The sequence below is a fragment of the Astyanax mexicanus genome, chromosome 25 (genome assembly GCF_023375975.1).
Source record: "Astyanax mexicanus isolate ESR-SI-001 chromosome 25, AstMex3_surface, whole genome shotgun sequence".
In the NCBI taxonomy this organism is placed as follows: Eukaryota; Metazoa; Chordata; class Actinopteri; order Characiformes; family Acestrorhamphidae; genus Astyanax; species Astyanax mexicanus.
This window is the reverse complement of record NC_064432.1, coordinates 23,250,207-23,277,548: the sequence shown is the minus strand read 5'-3', so window position 1 is coordinate 23,277,548 and position 27,342 is coordinate 23,250,207. Positions and strand designations below refer to the sequence as shown.

At 34.5% G+C, this 27,342-nt stretch overlaps 2 protein-coding genes and 1 long non-coding RNA gene across 3 annotated transcripts in view; 2 read left to right on the top strand and 1 right to left on the bottom strand.

Annotated features, from left to right (window-relative positions):
- Positions 1 to 19,853, top strand: part of LOC111188551 (titin) — a 32,830-nt gene extending 12,977 nt beyond the window's left edge. Inside the window, exons 2-7 of the mRNA XM_049472399.1 lie at positions 12,013 to 12,327; positions 12,417 to 12,710; positions 17,771 to 18,079; positions 18,170 to 18,463; positions 18,608 to 18,749; positions 19,811 to 19,853. Coding sequence (XP_049328356.1) covers positions 12,013 to 12,327; positions 12,417 to 12,710; positions 17,771 to 18,079; positions 18,170 to 18,463; positions 18,608 to 18,749; positions 19,811 to 19,853 — 1,397 coding nt within the window. The remainder of the gene's footprint in view (positions 1 to 12,012; positions 12,328 to 12,416; positions 12,711 to 17,770; positions 18,080 to 18,169; positions 18,464 to 18,607; positions 18,750 to 19,810) is intronic.
- LOC125787751 (uncharacterized) lies at positions 487 to 7,374 on the top strand. The gene is made up of 3 exons (XR_007429520.1): positions 487 to 637; positions 4,060 to 4,136; positions 4,539 to 7,374. It is a non-coding gene; the product is annotated as an uncharacterized LOC125787751 (long non-coding RNA).
- Positions 19,854 to 21,405: 1,552 nt separating the features above from the next.
- LOC125787744 (CD209 antigen-like protein B) lies at positions 21,406 to 26,396 on the bottom strand. The gene is made up of 7 exons (XM_049472398.1): positions 26,270 to 26,396; positions 25,621 to 25,696; positions 25,488 to 25,524; positions 24,984 to 25,419; positions 24,718 to 24,860; positions 23,172 to 23,272; positions 21,406 to 22,505 (listed from the first exon to the last, which is right to left on the bottom strand). The coding sequence occupies exons 1-7, from the start codon at positions 26,394 to 26,396 to the stop codon at positions 22,334 to 22,336; spliced, it is 1,092 nt and encodes a 363-aa protein (XP_049328355.1). The 3' UTR covers positions 21,406 to 22,333.
- Between the last annotated feature and the right edge of the window lie 946 nt (positions 26,397 to 27,342).

Genomic DNA, 27,342 nt, shown 5'->3' with positions numbered 1-27,342 from the left:
TTAAAATGCATTTGTTTTGTTTCAGATAAAGTATCAACTCCTCGGGTGATCACACTGAACCCCTATTCTTCAGAGAGTGATCTGTGTTTACTGCAGTGTTCAGTGAGGAACGTGAGAGGACTGAATCTCTCCTGGTTTAGAGGAAATATTCAATTAAACCAAACCAGCAGCTCCAACATCTCCAGTCCTGAAACCACACTGAACCTCCCTCTGGAAATTCAGCAGATAGATAAAGACATCTTCAGCTGTGAGGCTTCAAACCCAGTCAGCAAGCAGAACATCACTGTCAACTTCACAGAGCTTTGTCTTCAGAAACCTGGTATGAGAGTTGCCAACAATAAAAATGTGTTTTAAATTTAGTTTGGTGTAGATTTAAGAGTTTAATGTTATTTTTCATTTTTTACTATTGATGCATTTGTGCATTTAAATGTAAAACTTATAACTTACTCTGTGCTTATAAATAAAATGTTCTTAATTAGTCTTTTTTCCTCTTTTATATAGATAAAATAACTGGTGATAACAGGTTGTACATCATCCCTGCTGTTTTGATCTCTGTGGTTTTTATACTGGCAGTAATATGCATGATCATATTCATACGAAGAAAGAAACATGAAAACAGTCACCGCTCACAAGGCAGGTATCTGACTACTTATTTTAACAAGTGTATCATGCAACTGTGTTGCAAAACCTTGTATCTCTAAAATAGCGGAGAGTACAGGAACAGCAAAGTAAAACAGAGTGTAAAAAAAATGTTATTGAAAGTCATTTTGAAGCATTTCTATTAGTCTGTTTATCATACAATTGGGAAACAAAAGTCAAAATATGGCAGCAATTCAGATATAAGCTTTTGTGTGATGATAGTGATGATATACAGTTGTGGTCAAAAGTTTACATACACTTGTAAAAAAACATAATGTTATGGCTGTCTTGAGTTTTCAATAAGTTCTACAACTCTTATTTTTCTGTGATAGAGTGATCGGAACACATACATGTTTGTCACAAAAAACAGTCATAAAATTTGGTTCTTTCATAAATTTATTATGGGTCTGCTGAAAATGTCACCAAATCTGCTGGGTCAAAAATATACATACAGCAACAAAATTTGTCAATTTTGGTGATGTAGCGAGTTGTGTCAATCAAATTAGCTTCATGTCATGGCCTCTTCACTTCTTGTAAGTGATTCTGATTGACTACAGCTGTTGACTTCTCATGAGCCCATTTAAATAGGGCTCATTTGACCCAGTGATTAGACTCAGCTACAAAAGCTACAATGGGAAAGTCAAAGGAACTCAGTGTGGATCTGAAAAAGCGAATGATTGACCTGAACAAGTCAGGGAAGTCACTTGGAGCCATTTCAAAGCAGCTACAGGTCCCAAGAGCAACTGTGCAGACAATTATACGCAAGTATAAAGTGCATGGAACAGTTGTGTCACTGCCACGATCAGGAAGAAAACGCAAGCTATCACATGCTGTCGAGAGGAGATTGGTCAGGATGGTCAAGAGTCAACCAAGAATCACCAAGAAGCAGGTCTGCAAGGATTTGGAAGCTGATGGAACACAGGTGTCAGTCTCCACAGTCAAGCGTGTTTTACATCGCCATGGACTGAGAGGCTGCCGTGCAAGAAAGAAGCCCTTGCTCCAGAAAAGGCACCTTAAGACTCGGCTGAAGTTTGCTGCTGATCACATGGACAAAGATAAAACCTTCTGGAGGAAAGTTCTCTGGTCAGACGAAACAAAAATTGAGCTGTTTGGCCACAACACCCAGCAATATGTTTGGAGGAGAAAAGGTGAGGCCTTTAATCCCAGGAACACCATGCCTACTGTCAAGCATGGTGGTGGTAGTATTATGCTCTGGGGATGTTTTGCTGCCAGTGGAACTGGTTCTTTGCAGAAAGTAAATGGGATAATGAAGAAGGAGGATTACCTCCAAATTCTGCAGGAAAACTTAAAACCATCAGCCCGAAGGTTGGGTCTTGGGCGCAGTTGGGTGTTCCAACAAGACAATGACCCAAAACACACATCAAAAGTGGTAAAGGAATGGCTAAACCAGGCTAGAATTAAGGTTTTAGAATGGCCTTCCCAAAGTCCTGACTTAAACCCCATTGAGAACATGTGGACAGTGCTAAAGAAACAGGTTCATGCAAGAAAACCATCACATTTAGCTGAACTGCACCAATTCTGTCAAGAAGAGTGGTCAAACATTCGACCTGAAGCTTGCCAGGAGCTTGTGGATGGCTACCAAAAGCGCCTAGTTGCCGTGAAAATGGCCAAGGGACATGTAACCAAATACTAATGTTGCTGTATGTATATTTTTGACCCAGCAGATTTGGTGACATTTTCAGCAGACCCATAATAAATTTATGAAAGAACCAAATTTTATGACTGTTTTTTGTGACAAACATGTATGTGTTCCGATCACTCTATCACAGAAAAATAAGAGTTGTAGAACTTATTGAAAACTCAAGACAGCCATAACATTATGTTTTTTTACAAGTGTATGTAAACTTTTGACCACAACTGTAGCTGCAAGAGTTGTCTGGTTTATGTAAGGCGAAGTTTGCTTGTCTCTCTATCAAGCCTACTTACATATTCAATATATTGTTCAGTTGTATTTTTGAATATGTAATTCCCTTAGCTAAAGAACATATTGGGACATTGCTCTATATAAGAGGTGAGCAATTCCAGTCCAGGTCCAGGTCCAGATTCCTGTGCAGTATTTGGACAAGTATGGACAGTATGGAAAATCCAAACAACAAAACAAAACATTCTTTCTTTGACTTTTGCAGACAGTATGAGCTCAACATATTTCTTAAGGTCAGAAGGGTCAGAAACATGTTGGTAGTGCCTATGGCTGCAGAACTGATGGAACATATGGAATATACAGTTGTAGAATAGTATTGTTGTTTTTATAACATTTTTATGAACACCAGAGTGTGCCAAGATTCATGCGTTTGTTTTGCAGCACAGTTTAGTGAGTGGAGTAAAATTTTCTTTTGTCCTGTCCTTATAGCAATTTCACTCCTAGCTTGTTCGGACCGGACTTTTGGACTTTTCAGTTTGGTCTGAAGCAAAAAAGTATGCGTTAAAGTCACAGTGATCTGGAAAAATTGGCTTAGATCAAAAGATTATCTCAAGGTTATCTCAGTCTGGATCTACTACACCATGGTCCAGTTTGTTTGTAGTGTGAAAACACTAGGTGGTTTAAACGTTATGGCACAATTCACCCCAATGTATTCTCTCCAAACACTTTACCCCACACTGGGGGCAAGTTGTGCCACGAAACCACTTTTTAAAAAAAGGTTTATTTCTTAAAGGTCACCTTCCGTCGTTTTTTCTTTCATTTTAAAATGTCTAGTTGTGGTCTCTAGTATGAATGAATGACAGGTGTGTCCAAAATGACCGGATTCCAGCTTTGCTCATGAATATTCATACATGCAAACAGAATGCAAATATCTCTCCTCTGATTGGCTAGGAGCACTGCGACGCCCCTCCACCGCTCTGCCGCTCACTGCCTCCCACCTCCTAACTGATGAGCGGTGATGTTGCGTCGCTTCAGCTCCGCCTCTGGGAGTTTCTCGAGCCAAGGTGGGCTGGTCTGTGAGTTTCTGCCTACGTAGGCAGAAAGATAATTCAAAATTCACCCGTTTTTCGGAGGGGGGGAGGGGGGATTTCTTTGCTTAGCTCCTGCAGACAATGGGGGCTGCAAAACAGTTTAATGTGCAGGTGTACACATTCAACTCGGAGAGACCTACTGTATTCCACAAAAAAAACAAGAAAAATCGGATTTTCGCGGAAGGTGACCTTTAAATACTATATTACAGATCCAAAGTGACTGTTTTCCAGTGATGCACCACATCCTGATATATATGTACATATATTAGTGGAAGCATTACTGTCATGCTCTCGCTTTAAAGTCACTTTAAGTAAAAGTAAAAACTCCCCCCACTCTCCCCCTATATGTTCAAATGCTTTGGTGTATCACTCAGTGTCTGTCAGTCAATCAGAGAGTAAATAGATAAAATTGACGTCTTACTGATCCTCCTTTGTTTATCTTTGCAGACTCATCTGCAACTGAAGGACTGCAGGATGACGTGCAATATTCTGAGATTAATCACACTGCAAAAAAACGTAATCAGGTCAGTAGAATCTGATGAACTGACAGACACTGACAGACACTGGCAGACACTGACAGACACTGGCAGACTCTTGACCATGTGTGAAAGCCACAGGCTGCAGAAAGAGCAGTTTCTCACGAGCTGAGATGTGGTGCTTCATGTCGTGCAGCTTGACTGTGGTTTAGCTTCTTCATTGTGGTGTAGGTGAGATGTATAGCGTGCAGTGTCTCTCCCCTACGGCCTGCTGGCTAACAGCTATTCTACTGCTCCACCACCAACATGAAAGAAGCCTCTATTCACACAGACTGCACAAAGGCTGTGCAGGAAAGTCCCTGATGTTACTGTATCTAGTCACAGTGTCTCCAGTGTCTTCAGATAAATGCACTTATTCTTTCTCTCTCTGTGTTTCTCTTTCTCAAACAGGGGAACGTACATGAATCTGCCGCTCAGGAAACAAGCCTCTTAACGACGATTTATGACCGGATTCGTCCTCATCACACAGAGACTTCAGAGTGATTCAGCCTGAGCAGAAACAGGAAAGTGGTCACTGTGGTGTTTAGATGAAGAAGAACTAATTGAAGTTTATTGAAGTTTTGTAATCTATGAAGACGTCCACATATTTCACATTATTTTAATATGCTACTGGTCAAATGTTTTAGAACAGTAAAGAAGATTGGACAGCACTCGTATAATATTCAATGTATTTATTTAACTCACAGATAAAACACGAACGTTTCGGCCCTTAGGCCTTAATCACCCATCATTTTAAATGTCCAGTAGCGGCACTGTATGTCCCAGACAAGCTACTTTTTATATTTTTTAATCTTATCAATTATTTTATCTCTGCACTATTTCACCTGTCAGACCTTTAAATCTTCTCTTCACTGTTAAAACTGAGACTTAATACAATGTTAAGCTGAGCTAAAGGCTAAAGCTGCTTCCATGTGGGTCAGCCAGACGTCTTCCTGTTCTGTACTGTACTCAGTACTCACCGCTCTCTGGCTTCATCTGTAATTTTTGTAATATTTGTAATAGTTATCTGTGTTTCTGTGTCTTTTTGTAGTATTATGAAGAATGTTTCCAGTTTCCAGTGCATTTCCAAAGCTCAGTTCATTCCCATTGTTTCCCAGCAGCTGTGAGCTGTTAACACATCTGGCAGATCATACTAGAATAATATTTGATTGTATTCTGAAGAATTCTGAATTTCTGATAGCTCTAATGAAGGAATACTGAGGAGTAGAAGGAAGATGTTTTGCTATGTTTTTTTTTTTTTATTCTGTGTAGAAACCGTCCTCTAAACAGTCTAAATTCTTTTTTTTACTTGACATGTAACCTGTAAATCCTGAAGATTTCCCCTTAATATTAATCTCTTCCAAAAAAGTGTTGTGCTGGATTCTGAAGAGCTTGAACATGTGTCATCAGGGTGTTTAGATGAAGATAAACCCAAATTGTAGCATTTTGGTATGAAGTGAAGAATGCTGAAGTCTGAATTGAAGTTTTATATCCAGGGTAAAATGCCTATATATTGCACTAAAAAGAGATAGCATTTAAAAAGCTAACACTTATACATGAGAAGATCTCTTTTCCAAATCGAAGTTTAATTGTTGGATATGAACAGTTCATCTTATTTAAAAAGCGTAAAAAAAAATCTGAGTAAATGTTATGTAACAATCATTTTACACTTTACAAAGATTTATAAAAGACATTTTATTCAGTTTATTTGTTTAAACTGAACGCTGGAAGCAGCCATTAGTTAACTATGGGTTAATTGAAGTAAAGAAGGGATGCACATGATCAGCAACAACATGCACAGAGACACATGATTGGAAGTAACAAGCCTAAAGTGTAACTCTAGAGAGTGCAAATAACGAAGAAAAAGAAGGAAAAGCACTCGTTCCATTATAATTATAAATTAGCACTCAAAACTTCATTGCACCTTACTGCTATTGCTGTACTGCAATATTACTGTATTGCTAATTATACTGCTGGCAGTAGGTATATCATGCAGGGTTCATGTTAGGACTGTTTCTATGCAAATTATGGCAAATATGAAGCTAACTTTGTGCAAATAATGTATTATAATATTCACTAATTTGCTTTGAAGTAGATTTCAGTCAGAACATGTCCTAAAACATTTCACTATTTTTCTAGTGCTTTTGTGTTTAGCGTGTGTTCAAAATCTCACCTGAATGCAAACTACATCACAACCCCAACAGCACCTGCTCTATTATCTGTGCACAGGTGGGAGGGGGAGGGGAGAATAATGACAGCAGCTGGTTCCTCTTTAGCGAGGGGAAGTGGCTGTACTGGGCAGGTGGATCAAGGTTAACTATTATTTTCAGTTATGTCAGTTAGCCTATGTAAATATAATATAATATAACACCTGCTGTAACTCACTGCAAACACCTATAACTGCAGCGTCTCTCCAACAGGTTTCACTGTGCTAATATTGCAACATTTTAATTTTTCTTAAAAATTAGTATTTAAAACATTATTCTGCTGCATATTAAGAGAATGTGGTTACACACAGGAATGTCATGTACTATTATTGGTTGTAGTCAAGCTGTTAATGGAGATGTGAGGTAACTGTGCTATTGGTCAAATTAAGTTATCTGTTTTTTTTTTTTTTTACCAGGATTTCAGATTTTACTGTAAAAAGGCCAATGTTATATAATTGCAATTAGCCAGTCAGCTAACACTGCAGTAATTAGATAAACTGGACTGTGTAGTGTAGTTCATAGACTTTAGATTGGTTTACAATAATTACATCATGTTTATACACCCCCTTTATTGTGTATTAGTGAAGGCTTTAGTGAGAGACAGTATGTAGAGTGCACACTGTACAGTACTGTATAGAGTGTTTAGTGTATTCCTGGTAAGTGCCTTTGTGAATGATATTGTTTTGTGTCTGTTTTTCACACATTTGTTACTATTTCATCAACGTGTTTGTTTCAGCACTTATACCTGACTTCACATCCTGTATCTCCACAATAGATAATCTGCATTTATTTATTTAGTACAAATTAATTTTAATTAATTAAATTTTCCCCATAACTTGAGCTTTTTAATTGACATTTTGGAATGTGTTAGTTTTAACTATGGCATTTCAATTATTTTCCCATTAAAAAATATGCTTTAAAATGATAAATCTGCTCACTGCATAAACTATATACTGTTATAAGCTGCACACGTGGTTTAAACATACTCTGTATGTATCAAATTCCTGAATTTCAAATAAATAACATTTTGTAAAAAATAATTGTTTTTTTTGTCTCCTTTCTTTATCTTAAAAAAATTCAAAATCAAAAGTGTCATTAAAGTGTTTTTAAAAGTTGGAGATTTGGAGAGACTGCAGTGATATACACTGAGATGCCAAAAGTCATGGGACAGCAGCATGTTGCTTGATCACTAACTGTGACCACAGGGGATGACTTTGAAAACTGGTCAACATGCTCATGGCAAGGCAACATGAATTATGGGAGTTGAAGTGAAGTCTGATTTCTAAAGTGCAATTGCAGGTCCTTAACATTACTGGCGTAAATCATATTTACATTTAATACAGTTCACAGACGTTAATGACAGAACATAACATAACGCTATACAACTGTACACATACACTGTGTGTGTTAATTATTTTCTTATTACAGGACAATATTTTCTTTAAATATTTTGCATGCTCATTATTCTTCTTAAACAAGCGTATGTCTCTTTAGTTTCCTAATTCACATTAAAAATAACATACACTGTATGGACAAAAGTATTGGGACACACTCAGTAAACATTTAATCCCATTGCCACACCTAGACCTAGTCCTGCAGTCTACCCTGAGCGGTTCTGAGGAACCTATGGATGTGATTAAAGCTCCTGTACATGTAATATGTTCGTGCCCCAGTACTTTTCTCTTTATAGTCTGAACACTAGGCCCAAACATGTGCTCTAGACCCCCCCACTCAGGAAGTCAGGAAGAGACTGTTTACTCTGATTAGCCGGATCCGGTTTAAGAGAGGAAGAAAAACACCAGCGTTTGCCAAACAGTGAGGCTTCAGGACCAGACATCTCACAACAAAGCTCTCACAACAATTTCTTAAAAATATGTGGATCATAATACAGAAACAGTTATTCAAATAAAATTGAGCATATTAAATAAAATTACTTCACTTGCATTAATGTGTTTCAATGAATTGAAAAGTCTAAAAAAATCTAATTTTTGTAAACGATGTTACAGGGTATGCAAATAATAAAACTGTTTAAATATGAAAAAACAATAAATAAAAAAATAACTATATTTTTCATCCTGTAATCTAAAAAAAAGATTGTCAGGTCTCTGCTGCCATCTTGAGGTAAGCATTTCTCTACATGAACTGTCTCAAAACGTTGGACATCATCTTAACCTGTCTCCTCTGTACCAGTATATCTTTATAATATGCTTATTACCAGCCCTGGTAATAATAATAATAATAATAATAATAATAATAATAATAATAATAATAATAATAATATACTTTGTTTTACTCTACAGCAGGGTAATTTGCAATATTACAGCAGTGCACAGAACAGTACAGATATATATATATATATAGATATATATATGCCTGTTGGCACTTAGGTATTATCTTCTGACTGCTTTTACTGTCTTTTTTTTCTCGCTAATGTCTGAATTGTTGAATTTAAATTTCATTCACACATTTGTGTTCAACAATCTTGTATCTTTCTAAACAACAAGAAGATGTTCTCTAAAAATGAGCAAATTCCATTGAATTTGTGTGAAGAACCATTAAAAAATTGAATAAAATAAAATAGAATAATAAGAAAAAACAACGTCATAGCATGTTTGGTTCAACGGGAAGCTCAAAGGAAGATCTATCAGAGTTCTGCTTTCTGCTCAGCCTTTATTACTGTGTCCCATTAACTCATCAGTATCTCAGGGACCCATTCTTTATTGATGATGTTAAACAAGACGAAGGTAATGTGTTTCTCCATGATTGTATTTATTTAATTTCCAGAGATCCTCAGAAAGCAGATCTACAGCTCTGATACATCAGATAACAGCTGTGCTGAAAAACATCACTAAATGAGAAAATGCCATGTATTCACCCAGAGACATGCTCTCTCAGACTCTGGCTGCTGATGGTGAGCAGTATGATTTGGTATTAGAACCAGTGATCCTCAGATCATAGGAGGGGCAGAACCACAGTCTGGTTGGTCAGTCTCAGGCCTTCAATTCTACTTTATTTTATGATTTAAACTGACATAAGAAACTTATTAAGGCCCACTACTTCCTCATGAGGACGGGCCTGTGGAGCACTAAAAGGTGCTTCATGGCCTGCTGCTGGTCCCTGGCCCACAGGTGGAGAAATCTTGGGTTAAACTACACCTGCAGAAGCTATGGATGGAGGTCAGATCACTTTCCCACATACCTGTCAAGTTTTAGATTTAAAAATAAGGGATATTTTCCTCTGTCCGCTTAAAGCCGTCCCACCAGCCCAACGAAGGTTCAGTATCCCTTACATTTTAAAACAGGTTTACAAAAAATCTAAAATAACCACATGTGAACCACTTACACACTACAATTAGATTATCAGAATCTGAACATGTTGTGGACATTCCTACATATGTCATTCTTTTAATACAGCCAAATTAAAAACCCTTTTCTATATCTTTTTTTTTATTTAAGATTTCATGTCTTTTTTGTAATAAATGCACTCTTTTATATGATATATTTTTTATTTATTTAATGGATTTAAAATTGAACAAAGAGTGCACAAATTCTGCAAAATGACTGTTGGTGACCTAAAAATGGTATTATGAGCTTTTACTAAAAGGACATGGACCAGATATATTCCATCAGTAAAAATTAGTCCTAAGGGGCCTACACAATAATTTTTAATTAATACTTCTTCCTTTTGATCACTCCACCCCTGATCAGTTCAGTTAATGTCGGTCCTCTCCACATTTCTAGTTAAACTGAGTCACAAGCTGTATTTATTTTTATTTTAAGAGGTTTAATCTGTGTGTTTTATTTCGGAGTATTTTTAAGCAGCTATCAGAAAAATCTCATCACAGTTTACATGATTAGCCTACCGTTACCTTTCTTTTAGAAAAATCGCTGCATGTATGTTTTAACATCAGCAGCTCCAACTAGCTGCCTGAACTCACAGCGAGGAGGGCGGGGCTTCCCCACACTGACTCTCCTTTGCAAGCTGATTGGCTGTTTCTCCTAAAAGGCGGGACTTTCTCCTTGAACCGGCTCCACGATTGGTTAAGAGACACAGAGCGGTCAGTGCCCTGTATCCTCAATAATATATATATTTTTTATTTTAATAAAATACGGGAAATTTACGGGAAAATACTAATACGGGAGGACGGCGGGAAAGAGGAGTAAAATACGGTAGTTTCCCGGCCAAAACGGGAAAACTTTTTTCTCTGTATCTTTATATTACAAATTATGAGAAAATGAGCTTCAATTATTTCATTTTATTACATTAAACATAGTTTATTAGGACCTGAAATCCACAGAATCAAGTGATCTGTGAAGATATTTTCTAACTGTCGAAGTGAAACATACAGACTATTATTTATTTGGGATTTAACTATGTTTTATTATTAAAAATAAAATAATAAATGGACGCAACATAACAAGTTTACTCTTCAGTTCTTCTGTTTTTCTAAAGAAAACCCTCAGACATAAAAAACAGAGTGAATATGCAGAGTTATAGCCCCGCCCCCAAACCCAGCCCCAGTGATACTGAGCTTCCTGGAGTCACACTTCAGATCTTCTACTCGATTTACAACAAAAACAGCCATAATTATATCTATTATATCTAACAACAGGAAGTTATTATAAGATTAATATTATTATTACAATGAGGACAATATTTAAAGCAGAAAGATGGATGATGTGTTTTTGGGGTGAGTTTTAAATAGTTTTAACTGGTTTAAATTTAGAATGTTACTGATTTATATATCAGTGTTATAAGATGTGATAATGTATGTTTTCTGCATTACAGGTATAATGTAGGTTCATTAATAAAACTGTGTTAGATGGAACTGGATTGTAGATTTTAGTTTACTTTCACACTTTTAGACTCTGTTTTAGACTTTTATTTTCTGTTACGTAAGAACTGAGAGATTAATGGAGGGAGGTTGTGGTGAAGATGCCTGATTCTATGTTTCTGTGTGCAGTAATTTTACTTTTTATAATTTTTTTAAATCAAATTTAAACATCTAACTCTTTTTTGCCTACAGCTCCAAACTTTAGTCTGTAATCTCCAAAAAACAGCCAGCAACACGAAAATCAAGACTAAAACTGAATTGTGGGAACCTAAAATTTATTATAATATCCATTGCCTAAAGTGCTATTCAAATAAATATGTGATTTGTAATATTTTTTAAAATTATTTATTTATTATATTCCGAAAAATTCTAACTGACCAAGTGAAATTAAGAAGAAATGTTTTATTTTTTAGAAATATTTATACACACAGTGCAAGAGACTTAAAGAGATTTTTTTTTCATTTATTTTTTATCATGTTTTAGTTGCTAAAAGTGCTACACTAATAATAATAATTTGTATTCTAAAAGTAAAACACACAGATTGATTTTTTATTATTAAAGTCTTGAATTTAAAATTCTGAAAAGTTCAGATTTAAAAAAATAAACAAATTAAAAAGAAATATTATTAAATCTATGATATTTTTAGGAATATTTTCACATTTAAACTCATCAGACTAGACGAAGACCTATAAACAAAAAGATCAGATGTGTTTGGACTCTCTGACTTCTAAACAAAAGTATACACAGATATATTAAGCTCCAGAGAGCACTAAATTTATTAAATGAATATTACGATATAATCTATAGTCTAAACAACAATTTGTTATAATATTTCTGTGTGCAGGAATCTTCAGCTGTGTATCAGTATCCAGAGCTTCAGCTCGGCAGGTGGAGGTGCTGAATGGAGCTGTGGGAGAATCTGTTACATTCTCTACTAGAGTTCCTGTAACTGGTTCTATAACATATGAAGGCAACAATATTGGACTGGTGATCAATAAACAGACTGATACAGACTCTGATGAGAAGTTTAAGAATCGTCTCTCCTGGAGCAGCGAGTTCTTCACTCTCTCAGATCTGAGATCAGATGATTCAGGAGTTTATATTGTAGAGAGCACTAGAGAAGAGAAAGCAAAGCAGGTTTACCAGCTGATTGTGTACGGTACGTTACTTTTTAAATTCATTTTATAATTAAAAAGTGAATCTGAGTATTCAGCTTATATAGTCATGTTTTTTTTTTTCTTTTTTCAGATAAAGTATCAACTCCTCGGGTGATCACACTGAACCCCTATTCTCCAGAGAGTGATCTGTGTTTACTGCAGTGTTCAGTGAGGAACGTGAGAGGACTGAATCTCTCCTGGTTTAGAGGAAATGTTCAATTAAACCAAACCAGCAGCTCCAACAGCTCCAGTCCTGAAACCACACTGATCCTCCCTCTGGAAATTCAGCAGATAGATAAAGACATCTTCAGCTGTGAGGCTTCAAACCCAGTCAGCAAGCAGAACATCACTGTCAACTTCACAGAGCTTTGTCTTCAGAAACCTGGTAAAGTGTTTAACATAGAATTATGAGTTTTAATGTTATTTGATTTTGAAAATTCTTAGAAAGTGCTTATAATTCAATTAAAACTTCTTAACTTGTCTTATTTTCTTTCTTTCATACAGATAAAATCACTGGTGATAACAGGTCGTACATCATCCTTGTTATTATTACTGTGATCCCTGTGGTATTATCACTGGCAGTAATAGTGATGATCACATTTAAAGAAAGAAGAAAACAAGAAACCAGTCGCAGCTTAAAAGGCAGGTATTTAATTACGTATTTTAACAAGCATTTAATAATCATTACTGTGCTGGAAAACCTTGTGTCTTTAAAGCTGTGTGTTTAAAACACTTTAACATTGATATATAAACGTTTTGGTTTGTAATTTTATTTAAAAGGAAGATCAAATTTATCAGAAACAAAAAATATATAAAATAAGACATTTGATATTAGAAGCTCTTCATCATATTTATGGAGCTACTCATACAGCAGTGTGTAGAGAGAGTGTGTAACACCTGGGTAAAGCAGCATGCCAGAGCTCTCTAAGCACTCTAAGAATGGAGTTGTAGAGGTTCCTAATGGAGTTCTGTTAGAATCCATCCCATGCAGCTTAAATATTCTCACGCAGTTCCTTTGCAAATTGTTCATTTTTTACAGTAAGTTTAGAACTAAGTCAATTGAACGCTTTTATTTAAGCCCTGTAGACACTACTGGATTTATACAATCATATAAGAATTAAAAATTAGAAAACAAACCAAATATGCATTTTCTGAAGGAAATGGTAACAAACACAGTAACAAATGAACCATTATCAATCATATGAATAAAAAAAAAAAATCAGGGTTTGAATTAATAAAATATAAAAATCACGTTGTCTGCAGCAGACTATGTTTTTGTATATTTAACTGGACATTTGCCAGATTTACCAGCACCTTTTTATCAGTCATCATCTTTTTAGAATTTTAGAATTTAAATGTATTAAATGAAATTGTACATATATAATAGTTTTGTTTGTTTTTTTGCAGGTATGATATTAGATTAGCACTTTTTATTCCCATCTCTGATTATTTATGCTGATTAGTTAGTAGTGATTTTAATAGTGATGGTTATACCATAATCATATCTCCTCAGCTTAGCTTAGCTGCACTAGATTTATATATTTTTTTCTCTATTATATATTTTTTATATATTTTTTCTGTAATCTTTTCTGTATATAGATGTATTATTATTTGTTATATATTTCCTGACCTGTTTTTATGTCCTTTCCTCCGTGCTGCTGTATTATATTTCTGTTATATTTATATATATCTTATATTTCTGTTAGTAATGAAATCTATCAGCCTGCCAGGAGGAAAAGAGCAGATTGATCCTGATCTTCTGACAGAAGGTATTTTTCACATCATTCACTCTTATTAAATCCTCAGAAACTACACTGACATGCCAAAAGTCATGGTACAGGAATTAATATTATGTCCCATTACTTTTGGCATGTCCAATAGAAGGTAAATGACGCTGAACTGACCTGTGGGATATGTGTGTGGGGGCTCCTCAGTCACGATCATTACCCCCCCCCCCCCCCCCCCCCCAACACACTGCACTGCTCTGTCCACTGTGGGTGGTAATATATTATATTATATCTAATATTATCATATTTCTGCTACAGTCATGTGTTAGTGAGTAAATGTACTGATAGTATAAAGCAGATGAAACAGCTGGTCTCATGTCTAAAATCAAGTGAGGGTTAGAGGTGTGAGCTGTGTTCTCTCTACTTTTACAGCAGATCTGCTGTGTTCTGCTAAACACAGCTGCGGTCAAGCTTTTGCTGCGCTGTGGTTTCATCTCTAAACTCATCAGAAAAAACACTGAGAGCAGTTTCCACTGCAGACTGAACAAACGCTCTCATTACTGACACATACAAACTGTACAAAGTGATTTAACAAGATTAATTTCATACAGTTTACAGTATTTTCCTCTATTTTATATAGAAAATCATTTTACAATTAAAAGAATACACCGTTTATGTGTTATGTGACATTATGAATAAAATCTGTAGGAATAAATACACGATTCATCTGTTTTTAAACAGTTTTAACTGACAATTTTAACAGAACTAACCATGAATTAAAAAAAACATTTTTAATTATTAAATATACCAACATTTTATATAATTTGAATTGAAATATGCAAAAAAAGTTAAAAAAAAAGTGAAAAGGAGATGCTGCCAGAAAGTTACTGTTCTTTAACAGGAATTTACTTTACTATTTTTAAGGTACTGTAATATTTCTGAATTATTAATTTTTTTTAATAGAAAAATAGTGATCTCATGATGCTTTGGGGCTAATTTGTCTTTTCAACGTTTTAAAGTGGTTGTATTTTGTGTGTGAAAATAGGTTAAAAATTTAGAGGCTCCATTAATATTTATGTATTTGCTGTGATGTTGTTGATCAAAGGTGTTTATAAGTCACTCTGATTGGTCTGCTATTATACTGTTTACTACTGTAACTTTAATACACATTTTTAATGAACTATGTTCATAATTTTGAGATGAACAGTAAAATAATCTACATGTAGAGAAAGTAAATATTTTTATTTTGACAGATGATTCATTTATTCGACTAAAAAGAAAAGTCCATTCATTAAAAGCTGGGATTTATAATCTAACAGTACTTCTTAGTTTTTTGGACAGATAAAATATATATATATATTTTTTTTTTCTGGCAGCAGAGTTGCTGGAAAATACCACTTTTTTAAAGAAATATTATTTTGATTCTTTCCAATAAGAAATAAAAGTAAAGTAATAAGATTAAATAAATACTAATACATTAAGAATATGTATCGCCTCTCTCTCTCTCTCTCTCTCTCTCTCTCTCTCTCTCTAAAAAGTGATCTACACATCATCTGCTCCGTAATGAAGCGCAGCAGCAGCACATAAAGCAGGGCCTCCATCTACTGCAGGAAAGAGGTGGTTAGAAGGCGCCGCTCACATGCAGCTCATCTGTTCTTCTGCTGTTTGTGGGTTTTGTTGGTTTAAGCTTGATGCAACAGATTCAGTAATTAATTCAGTTAATGAATTAATGCTGTATGATTTTATAATGTAGCAGAACCTGAAACTGCAGAACAAACACAGTTAATGTTTGAAATGTATGGATATAAGACTTGTGCAATGAGAAAAATGTATTTAGTTCCAGATTACTCATTACCTGTTTAAAATGTAATAACAAGGTAATTACAAGTTTAAGGGTAAATTGTACAGAAAATAGAATACTGTTAATCCTCACTTTGGAAATAAATGTGTGTGAAATGCTTTTAAATCTATTGTATTTTTTCCTTTAGCTAAGCATCAGTATTTATATGTTTTATATATATTTTCCTCTCACTGTTGTTAGCAATAAAAAAATCAATGTTTGCAAAGCTTCATAGTCTGTGACCGTCTTTTTTGTCAAATATATATTTATTATAGTTGTTTTATTGTTATGATCGGTGTAGCTAAGACAATAACAAACAGTGTATATATTCCCATGAACTGCAACCCTGGAAACTGTGCATCTGAAAAGAATAATGAAACTAATTTGCATGAATATGTTTATGTGTTGAATCTTTATATTACAAATTATGAGAAAATGAGCTTCAGTTATTTCATTTTATTACATTAAACAGTTTATTAGAACCTGAAATCCACAGAATCAAGTGATCTGTGAAGATATTTTCTAACTGTCGAAGTGAAACATACAGACTATTATTTATTTGGGATTTAACTATGTTTTATTATTAAAAATAAAAGAATAAATGGACGCAACATAACAAGTTTACTCTTCAGTTCTTCTGTTTTTCTAAAGAAAACCCTCAGACATAAAAAACAGAGTGAATATGCAGAGTTATAGCCCCGCCCCCAAACCCAGCCCCAGTGATACTGAGCTTCCTGGAGTCACACTTCAGATCTTCTACTCGATTTACAACAAAAACAGCCATAATTATATCTATTATATCTAACAACAGGAAATTATTATAAGATTAATATTATTATTACAATGAGGACAATATTTAAAGCAGAAAGATGGATGATGTGTTTTTGGGGTGAGTTTTAAATAGTTTTAACTGGTTTAAATTTAGAATGTTGCTGATTTATATATCAGTGTTATAAGATGTGATAATGTATGTTTTCTGCATTACAGGTATAATGTAGGTTCATTAATAAAACAGTGTTAGATGGAACTGGATTGTAGATTTTAGTTTACTTTCACACTTTTAGACTCTGTTTTAGACTTTTATTTTCTGTTACGTAAGAACTGAGAGATTAATGGAGGGAGGTTGTGGTGAAGATGCCTGATTCTATGTTTCTGTGTGCAGTAATTTTACTTTTTATATATATTTTTAATCATATTTAAACATCTAACTCTTATTTGCCTACAACTCCAAACTTTAGTCTGTAATCTCCAAAAAACAGCCAGCAACACGAAAATCAAGACTAAAACTGAATTGTATGAACCTAAAATTTATTATAATATCCATTGCCTAAAGTGCTATTCAAATAAAATATGTGATTTGTAATATTTTTTTTAATTATTTATTTATTATATTCCGAAAAATTCTAACTGACCAAATGAAATTAAGAAGAAATGTTTTATTTTTTAGAAATATTTATACACACAGTGTAAGAGATTTAAAGAGATTATTTTTTTCATTTATTTTTTATCATGTTTTAGTTGCTAAAAGTGCTACACTAATAATAATAATTTGTATTCTAAAAGTAAAACACACAGATTGATTTTTTATTATTTAAGTCTTGAATTTAAAAATTCTGAAAAGTTCAGATTTAAAAAAATAAACAAATTAAAAAGAAATATTATTAAATCTGATATTTTTAGGAATATTTTCACGTTTAAACTCATCAGACTAGACGAAGACCTATAAACAAAAAGATCAGATGTGTTTGGACTCTCTGACTTCTAAACAAAAGTATACACAGATATATTAAGCTCCAGAGAGCACTAAATTCATTAAATGAATATTACGATATAATCTATAGTCTAAACAACAATTTGTTATAATATTTCTGTGTGCAGGAATCTTCAGCTGTGTATCAGTATCCAGAGCTTCAGCTCGGCAGGTGGAGGTGCTGAATGGAGCTGTGGGAGAATCTGTTACATTCTCTACTAGAGTTCCTACATCTGGTACTATAACATATAAAGACAGAACCATTGGACAGGTGTTGAATAAACAGACTGAAATTAATGAGAAGTTTAAGAATCGTCTCTCCTGGATCAGCGAGTTCTTCACTCTCTCAGATCTGAGATCAGATGATTCAGGTGTTTATTCTGTAGAGAGCTATAGAGAAGTGGAAACAAAGCAATCTTACCAGCTGAATGTTTTCGGTACGTTTTGTCAGTTTAATATACAGAAACATATATTCAGTACATGATTCTGTTCTTTTAGAATAGTTTTTTTATATTTTGTTGTTTCAGATAAAGTATCAACTCCTCGGGTGATCACACTGAACCCCTATTCTCCAGAGAGTGATCTGTGTTTACTGCAGTGTTCAGTGAGGAACGTGAGAGGACTGAATCTCTCCTGGTTTAGAGGAAATATTTTATTAAACAAGACCAGCAGCTTCAACAGCTCCAGTATCAACACCACACTGAACCTCCCTCTGGAAATTCAGCAGATAGATAAAGACATCTTCAGCTGTGAGGCTTCAAACCCAGTCAGCAAACAGAGCATCACTGTTAACTTCGCCAAACTCTGTCCTCATAAACTCGGTATGAGAGTCTTTTACATATTTTAAACCTTTTACACGCTGTAGATTATGAGTTTTAATGTTATTTGAATGTGAAAATTCTTAGAAAGTGCTTATAATTCAATTAAAACTTCTTAACTTGTCTTATTTTCTTTCTTTCATACAGATAAAATCACTGATGATAACAGGTCGTACATCATCCTTGTTATTATTACTGTGATCCCTGTGGTATTATCACTGGCAGTAATAGTGATGATCACATTTAAAGAAAGAAGAAAACAAGAAACCAGTCGCAGCTTAAAAGGCAGGTATTTAATTACGTATTTTAACAAGCATTTAATAATCATTACTGTGCTGGAAAACCTTGTGTCTTTTAAATTGTGTGTTTAAAACACTTTAACATTGATATATAAACGTTTTGGTTTGTAATTTTATTTAAAAGGAAGATCAAATTTATCAGAAACAAAAAATATATAAAATAAGACATTTGATATTAGAAGCTCTTCATCATATTTATGGAGCTACTCATACAGCAGTGTGTTGAGAGAGTGTGTAACACCTGGGTAAAGCAGCATGCCAGAGCTCTCTAAGCACTCTAAGAATGGAGTTGTAGAGGTTCCTAATGGAGTTCTGTTAGAATCCATCCCATGCAGCTTAAATATTCTCACGCAGTTCCTTTGCAAATTGTTCATTTTTTACAGTAAGTTTAGAACTAAGTCAATTGAACGCTTTGATTTAAGCCCTGTAGACACTACTGGATTTATACAATCATATAAGAATTAAAAATTAGAAAACAAACCAAATATGCATTTTCTGAAGGAAATGGTAACAAACACAGTAACAAATGAACCATTATCAATCATATGAATAAAAAAAAAAAATCAGGGTTTGAATTAATAAAATATAAAAATCACGTTGTCTGCAGCAGATTATGTTTTTGTATATTTAACTGGACATTTGCCAGATTTACCAGCACCTTTTTATCAGTGATCATCTTTTTAGAATTTTAGAATTTAAATGTATTAAATGAAATTGTACATATATAATAGTTTTGTTTGTTTTTTTGCAGGTAGGATATTAGATTAGCACTTTTTATTCCCATCTCTGATTATTTATGCTGATTAGTTAGTAGTGATTTTAATAGTGATGGTTATACCATAATCATATCTCCTCAGCTTATCTTAGCTGCACTAGATTTATATATTTTTTCTCTATTATATATTTTTTATATATTTTTTTTCTGTAATCTTTTCTGTATATAGATGTATTATTATTTGTTATATATTTCCTGACCTGTTTTTATGTCCTTTCCTCCGTGCTGCTGTATTATATTTCTGTTATATTTATATATATCTTATATTTCTTTTAGTAATGGAATCTATCAGCCTGCCAGGAGGAAAAGAGCAGATTGATCCTGATCTTCTGACAGAAGGTATTTTTCACATCATTCACTCTTATTAAATCCTCAGAAACTACACTGACATGCCAAAAGTCATGGTACAGGAATTAATATTATGTCCCATTACTTTTGGCATGTCCAATAGAAGGTAAATGACGCTGAACTGACCTGTGGGATATGTGTGTGTGGGGGCTCCTCAGTCACGATCATTAACCCCCCCCACACACACTGCACTGCTCTGTCCACTGTGGGTGGTAATATATTATATTATATCTAATATTATCATATTTCTGCTACAGTCATGTGTTAGTGAGTAAATGTACTGATAGTATAAAGAAGATGAAACAGCTGGTATCATGTCTAAAATCAAGTGAGGGTTAGAGGTGTGAGCTGTGTTCTCTCTACTTTTACAGCAGATCTGCTGTGTTCTGCTAAACACAGCTGCGGTCAAGCTTTTGCTGCGCTGTGGTTTCATCTCTAAACTCATCAGAAAAAACACTGAGAGCAGTTTCCACTGCAGACTGAACAAACACTTTCATTACTGACACATACAAACTGTACAAAGTGATTTAACAAGGTTTATTTCATACAGTTTACAGTATTTTCCTCTATTTTATATAGAAAATCACTTTACAACTAAATAATACACTGTTTATTAGAATGTGTCATTTGATCTGTAGGAATGAATCATCTGTTTTTAAACAGTTTTAACTGACAATTTTAACAAAACTAACCATAAAATAAAAAAACTACATTTTTTATGATTAAATATACAACATTTAGTCTAATTTTTACTAAAATAACAGTTGTTATTCAGATTTGTCACTGTCAAATACAGTTTAAAACTGAAATATGGAAAAAAGTAAAAACGTGATGCTGCCAGAAAGTTACTGTTCCTAAATACTGTAAGCATTTACTTTAATATTTTTAAGGTAATGTGAAATTTCTGAATTTCTCTCATTTCTTGTTTGAAAAACAAGCAGTGATCCCATGATGCTTTGGGGCTAATTTGTCATTTTAGTGTATTAAAGTTCTAAGAGAGTTATTTTTTGGTGAGGTTGGCTGTATGGTGTAAGGCTCCATTAATATTTATGTATTTGCTGTGATGTTGTTGATCAAAGGTTTTTATAAGTCACTCTGATTGGTCTGCTATTATACTGTTTAATACTGTAACTTTAATACACATTTTTAATGAACTATGTTCATAATTTTGAGATGAACAGTAAAATAATCTACATGTAGAGAAAGTAAATATTTTTATTTTGACAGATGATTCATTTATTTGACTAAAAAGAAAAGTCCATTCATTAAAAGCTGGGATTTATAATCTAACAGTACTTCTTAGTTTTTTGGACAGATAAAATATATATATATATATATATATTTTTTTTTTTCTGGCAGCAGAGTTGCTGGAAAATACCACTTTTTTAAAGAAATATTATTTTGATTCTTCCCAATAAGAAATAAAAGTAAAGTAATAAGATTAAATAAATATTAATACATTAAGAATATGTATCGCCTCTCTCTCTCTCTCTCTAAAAAGTGATCTACACATCATCTGCTCCGTAATGAAGCGCAGCAGCAGCAGCACATAAAGCAGGGCCTCCATCTACTGCAGGAAAGAGGTGGTTAGAAGGCGCCGCTCACGTGCAGCTCATCTGTTCTTCTGCTGTTTGTGGGTTTTGTTGGTTTAAGCTTGATGCAACAGATTCAGTAATTAATTCAGTTAATGAATTAATGCTGTATGATTTTATAAAGTAGCAGAACCTGAAACTGCAGAACACACACAGTTAATGTTTGAAATTTATGGATATAAGACTTGTGCAATGAGAAAAATGTATTTAGTTCCAGATTACTCATTACCTGTTTAAAATGTAATAACAAGGTAATTATAAGTTTAAGGGTAAATTGTACAGAAAATAGAATACTGTTAATCCTCACTTTGGAAATAAATGTGTGTGAAATGCTTTTAAATCTATTGTATTTTTTCCTTTAGCTAAGCATCAGTATTTATATGTTTTATATATATTTTCCTCTCACTGTTGTTAGCAATAAAAAAATCAATGTTTGCAAAGCTTCATAGTCTGTGACCGTCTTTTTTGTGAAATATATATTTATTATAGTTGTTTTTTTTGTTATGATCGGTGTAGCTAAGACAATAACAAACAGTATATATATTCCCGTGAACTGCAACCCTGGAAACTGTGCATCTGAAAAGAATAATGAAACTAATTTGCATGAATATGTTTGTGTTGAATAAATATGCTTCACTGCAAGGCTGAATTTATTTTTTTAGTATAGGCTAACAGACATTAAACACATTTCCAGAGCTTTTTATCTGCTTCTGTTTATAAGAAAAGTTCATTTTTTATTAGTAGTAATTATTATAAAAAGCATTAAAGCAATAAACACCTGAAAAAGCACAGATACTGTATGTAGAAGATTAGAAGGACAGAACTAAAGAAACTGTGTTAAATGTTACATCATTAGGCTTTAACTGAAATTAGAGATTCTCTTCTCACAAATCCAAGAGAGGCTTTCAGAACAGCGGACATCGTTCCAGTTAGACTGTGTGTTAAAGGGGCTGATGAGAGGATTTATCTGGACACAGTCCTCGTCTGCATAGATATAGTTGATGTTATTTGGTTCACCGTGATTCCAGTACCTGAGAAAAAAAAAAACACAACCAGACATAAAGAAACAAGGAGTGAAATGATGAAAGACTCCTAATGTTAAAATAATAATACACCAATATGACTTATGGAGATCCTGGATCCTCAGCCTTTATACATCAGCGGACAGATTCATGTGACGGTCAGTATTTATCCACCCAAAGGGAGCATGGCCAATTGTGCTCTCTCAGGCTCTGGCTGCTGATGACTCGAGATTTTATCTCAGGACTTTGGGCCAATTCGTTTGCGTAGGTGCCTAAACCCTAAAACCTCTCCTGACCCAGCTATAAAAAAAATGTGTCAGTGAAAATTATGATAATGATTTCAAATCTTTAAGTAGTAGTATCAGATGAAATTAATAATTAAATCTTTATTAAATAATATGTTTTACTTATAGTTTACAGCAGTTGGGGTCAGCCCCTTAGTTCCAGTAAAAGGAACTCTGTCTCAGCATACAACAAGATTCAGGGACAATTCCATGCCCCCAACTTTGTGGGAGCAGTTTCCCTTACTGTTCCTGTTTGAACACACTCCTAAACCTTGTGGAAAGCTTTCCCAGATGAGGTGAAGCTGTATAAGCTAAGTATAAGCACAGTCATTTTTGGAAACTTAGCATTGTAACATTATTAACCAGCATAATCTCGGATTAGTTTTTATACCCAGATCCAAGCAACGTGTCGTCCACCCATTTCCAGGAACCCTCTTGGGCCTTGTCCGTCAGACCAATCCACAACGTCTTTCCAAGTCCCGAAACAAATATCTGAGGATGTAACAAACAAATATTAGATGGCAGTCATATCTTGAACTTGTTTAACTTTAAGTGACTCAACTACACACATTAAGAATGTCCAGATTTGATCCAGAAATATATGCACATTTAAGTGAATTGTGCTTTGGTTTATATATATATATATATATATTCTAATCCAGTTAGAAGTCCAATTAACTCAAATACAATTAAAATAGTCAATATAGAACTAAATAAATCAGTCCAGAGTATCTCCTTATCCAAAATTCACTCACATGACAACAACTTGCAACTTATACAGGTGTGCATGTTCCCAAGTCATTCCCTAAAATGTCGTCCCATAACATTTGGCATGACATTATAGGCAGTAGCAGTGTCTTAATGCTACCATAGGAGATGCCAGGGTCTTAATGCCAACCAAATGCCTACAGTTTAAATGATTAAACTGGCTTTTTGGTGAAGAACATTCACATTACCATTAAAACATTCATAACTTAATAATTTATAACTTAAAACTGTTTTTTTATTATTATTATTATTATTAACTTTGGCATTGCTCTGTTATATGCTTACTGGCAGAACAATAATACACTCCAGACTGGTGTTAAACCCGGCATACAGTTAAGCTCCATTTCTAAAGGCTCTCAGAGGCTATTTCTGGGTAGTGTACCTCTTGGTGAGAGATCAGTGACTGGTATACACGCCTCATTTTGCCCACTTAAAAGGCATCATATAGTAGGATGGTCATTTTGACAAATATCCTATTATTTAGGCTGTCTGTCGGCCAGTCATCTCATCACCTTTTTTGTTTTCAGTGGTGGTGTGACTGAGTCACCTGGACTGCTACATACTTAATCCATCTAGTCTTTTGTAAGAAATCCAGGTTATGTTTGGAATCTGAAAATGTTCAGGTTTAAGTATGGAGGCCCTGTGCTGTGGAGCGACACACTGTTCCACGCTGTTTGAACTTCTGTTTTACATAAAATTGGATATTTCTAACCAATACTCAACTATTTTGAGTTAGTTGAACATTTGTGGGCACATATACTGTACTGTTCAAACTGAGATCTTTGAGTTGAACCAACTTATAATAACTGAGTTTAGTGTATTTTAATTGGCAGCTTCTTTTCCATTGGCTTCTGTCACAATCTATTTGCATACTGGGTGTGTCCACCAGCTTCTGACTAACACTCAGCATCAGTGTGTAGGGATTCCCCCTGGGCTACCTTACAAATAAATCAAGTTAGTTATAATAACTTGATGTTTTAATTCATGCTAACTCAATTTATGCTAACTTTTTTTAAGGCAACATCTCAGTTATATGTGTCAAGGCTTCCAGCTGGCTTTTTACAGTAGGATAACCACTATCATATCATAATCGATTAGGAATTTTGTGTTAGTGAGTATATATAATTTATGTTTCTTTAAAAAAAAAAAAAAAAAAAAAGAGCTCTCACCTGTTCCTCTCTGCTTTTGATGATCACAAGATCTGCTCCTCTCTTTCTGCAGTCATGCCTGCCCCAGTCCCAGGTGTTCGCAGAAGGAGAGACATAGTAACAGCTGCACATGAACTTCAACCATCCAGAGGGACAAACTGCTTCTGGAGAAACACCACGGTAAAACCTATGATGTTACAATCAACTTCTGATTTATTTTAGTTCATTTTTCTAATAAATGTCCTATTGATAATAACTAAATAATAATAATAATAATAATAACTCACCCATCTCTGTGAGCTTCTTCTGAAGGGCATATTTTTCCATATTTACAGTTTCATAAATCCTCTGTAACTGCTCTCTCTGTAAACCCAGTTTGTTGTTGGTGTCCAATAACTGCTCATACTTATGGGCAATGCCATCATATCTCTCTATTAACTGGTCTCTCTCCAGTGTGATGTTGGTGTAGCTGGTCTGTAGCTGGTCTCTCTCCAGTGTGATGTTGGTGTAGCTGGTTTGTAACTGGTCTCTCTCCAGTGTGATGTTGGTATAGCTGTTCTGGATCTGCTGTATTTCTGCATTGTGTTTGATACTCAGACCCACGATTACAGCCAGCAGGATAAAACACAGCAGCCCCAGACCCACTGCAGCTGCGTTACCAGAGCGCACCTGCCTGCCCTCAGACGCAGCTTCACAACCTGCAAAAACATGCTCACACTTCCACTACTGCTTTTCTTTTATATTCCACTGATTTCACAGAAACTTGTCTCCAATTATATTATCACCACTACCTCTTTCTCTCCTCTGCTTCCTTTAGAAAAGTGCCAACTGTTGCCAGACAAAGACAGGGCTCAACAAATCACGATTTACAAACATTTTGTAACTGAACACTTCAGAAATTCCATATTCCATTTATTTTCCTACTTGAGCCCAAGGCTTAAGTTACAGTTAATAACACCATAGCGACTGTGTGGAGTCCCACAGGGCTCTAATTTAGGGCCTATAAAAGAATCAAAGCTATTAATGACATAAGAGTAAAACACTGCCTCATATGTTGATCAGATATTTCTAATTGAAATGTGTGTATATACACCTCTGGACAATAAATAAGAGACCAACTAAAAAAATGATCAGTTTATTTGATTTTACCAAATTGAAAACCTCTGGAATATAATCAAGAGGAAGATGGATGATCACAAGCCATCAAACCACCAAACTGAACTGCTTAAATTTTTGCACCAGGAGTGATTAGCATAAAGTTATCAAAAAGCAGTGTGTAAGACTGGTGGAGGAGAACATGATGCCAAGATGCATGATTAAAACTGTGATTAAAAACCAGGGTTATTTCACCAAATATTGATTTTTGAGCTCTTAAAACTTTATGAATATGAACTGTATATATATATATATATATATATATATATATATATATATATATATATATATATATATATATATATATATATATATATATATATATATACACAACACTGCTAAAGTAAATTATATAGATTAATATATTTCTACATTAGTTATTAAAATGTTTTAGTAATGTGTATAAATTCATGTTTACCTTTGTTCTGTGCTGCTGTGTTCATATAAAAGCTGTCAGGGTTTTTCCCATCTTTACCATTTTTTTCAAAATCTTCAATATTCATATAGATGCTCTCAGAGTCTTCATCTGTCTCAATATTCTCCATGCTCCTGATTACTGATACACGCAGAATAGAAACTGCTGCTCGTCTCCCAGTCGGTTAACTGTAGCTGTGCGTCATGTGACGCTACTGACCTTTTTCTCTGTGTATATACTCACATACCACACGTCATGAGACTAATATGAGAACTAATATAGTGTCCCATTACTTTTGCCACGTCTGACTGAAGCTAAAGACCCATTATCAGGCCTCTGATAATTCACGTCAGTGTGTGGGCACTTCATGATCAACTCATACATAGTGCTGTCGGATGACTATTTTGGCATGTGTGTGCATAGCAGAGCACAGTATGTGTATATAATTGGTTCTATACACTAATCAAGCAAAACATTAAGGCCATGTTGACACTGATTCTACGCTCAATATTTACCATTTTTTACATAGGATGCTAACGACGCACAGCGACGTATCCCATTCATTTTCAATAGGAAGCGTCGCCTCCATCAGACACAGTCGCGCAGTGCTTAATGGGTCCGATACGTCGACCCTGGGGGATGCCATGCAGATGAAAAGTTGAGGTCAAGGTGAACTTTATGCAAATGAATCAGTCCAACGCAATGCGTCTGTCCAATCAGAGAGAAGGTGTCCGCAGCACAATCCGCTTTCAATCGTTCCAGAGAAGCATAGAAGAGCGTTTTTTAGACTTCCCTGCCTTTCATGTTAAATCCCTGCTTATTTACAGAGACTCTGATCAGAGTAATACAGTGTAGAGAATGGCTGCAGTGATTGTTGGGGTCTCTGGTGTTTTTTTTTTTTAAATATTAATATATCATTTAATTGGTAAAGTTTATTTTTGTTAGCCTCTATGCTGCTCACTAGACAGAGTAATAAAGCTCAATCAAACTTTTATATTTATTACATAGTCATAGGAAATAATAATAGCTTGTATAAAAGCATTTCCCATTCATTAAAACGCTTTAATTGGACGACG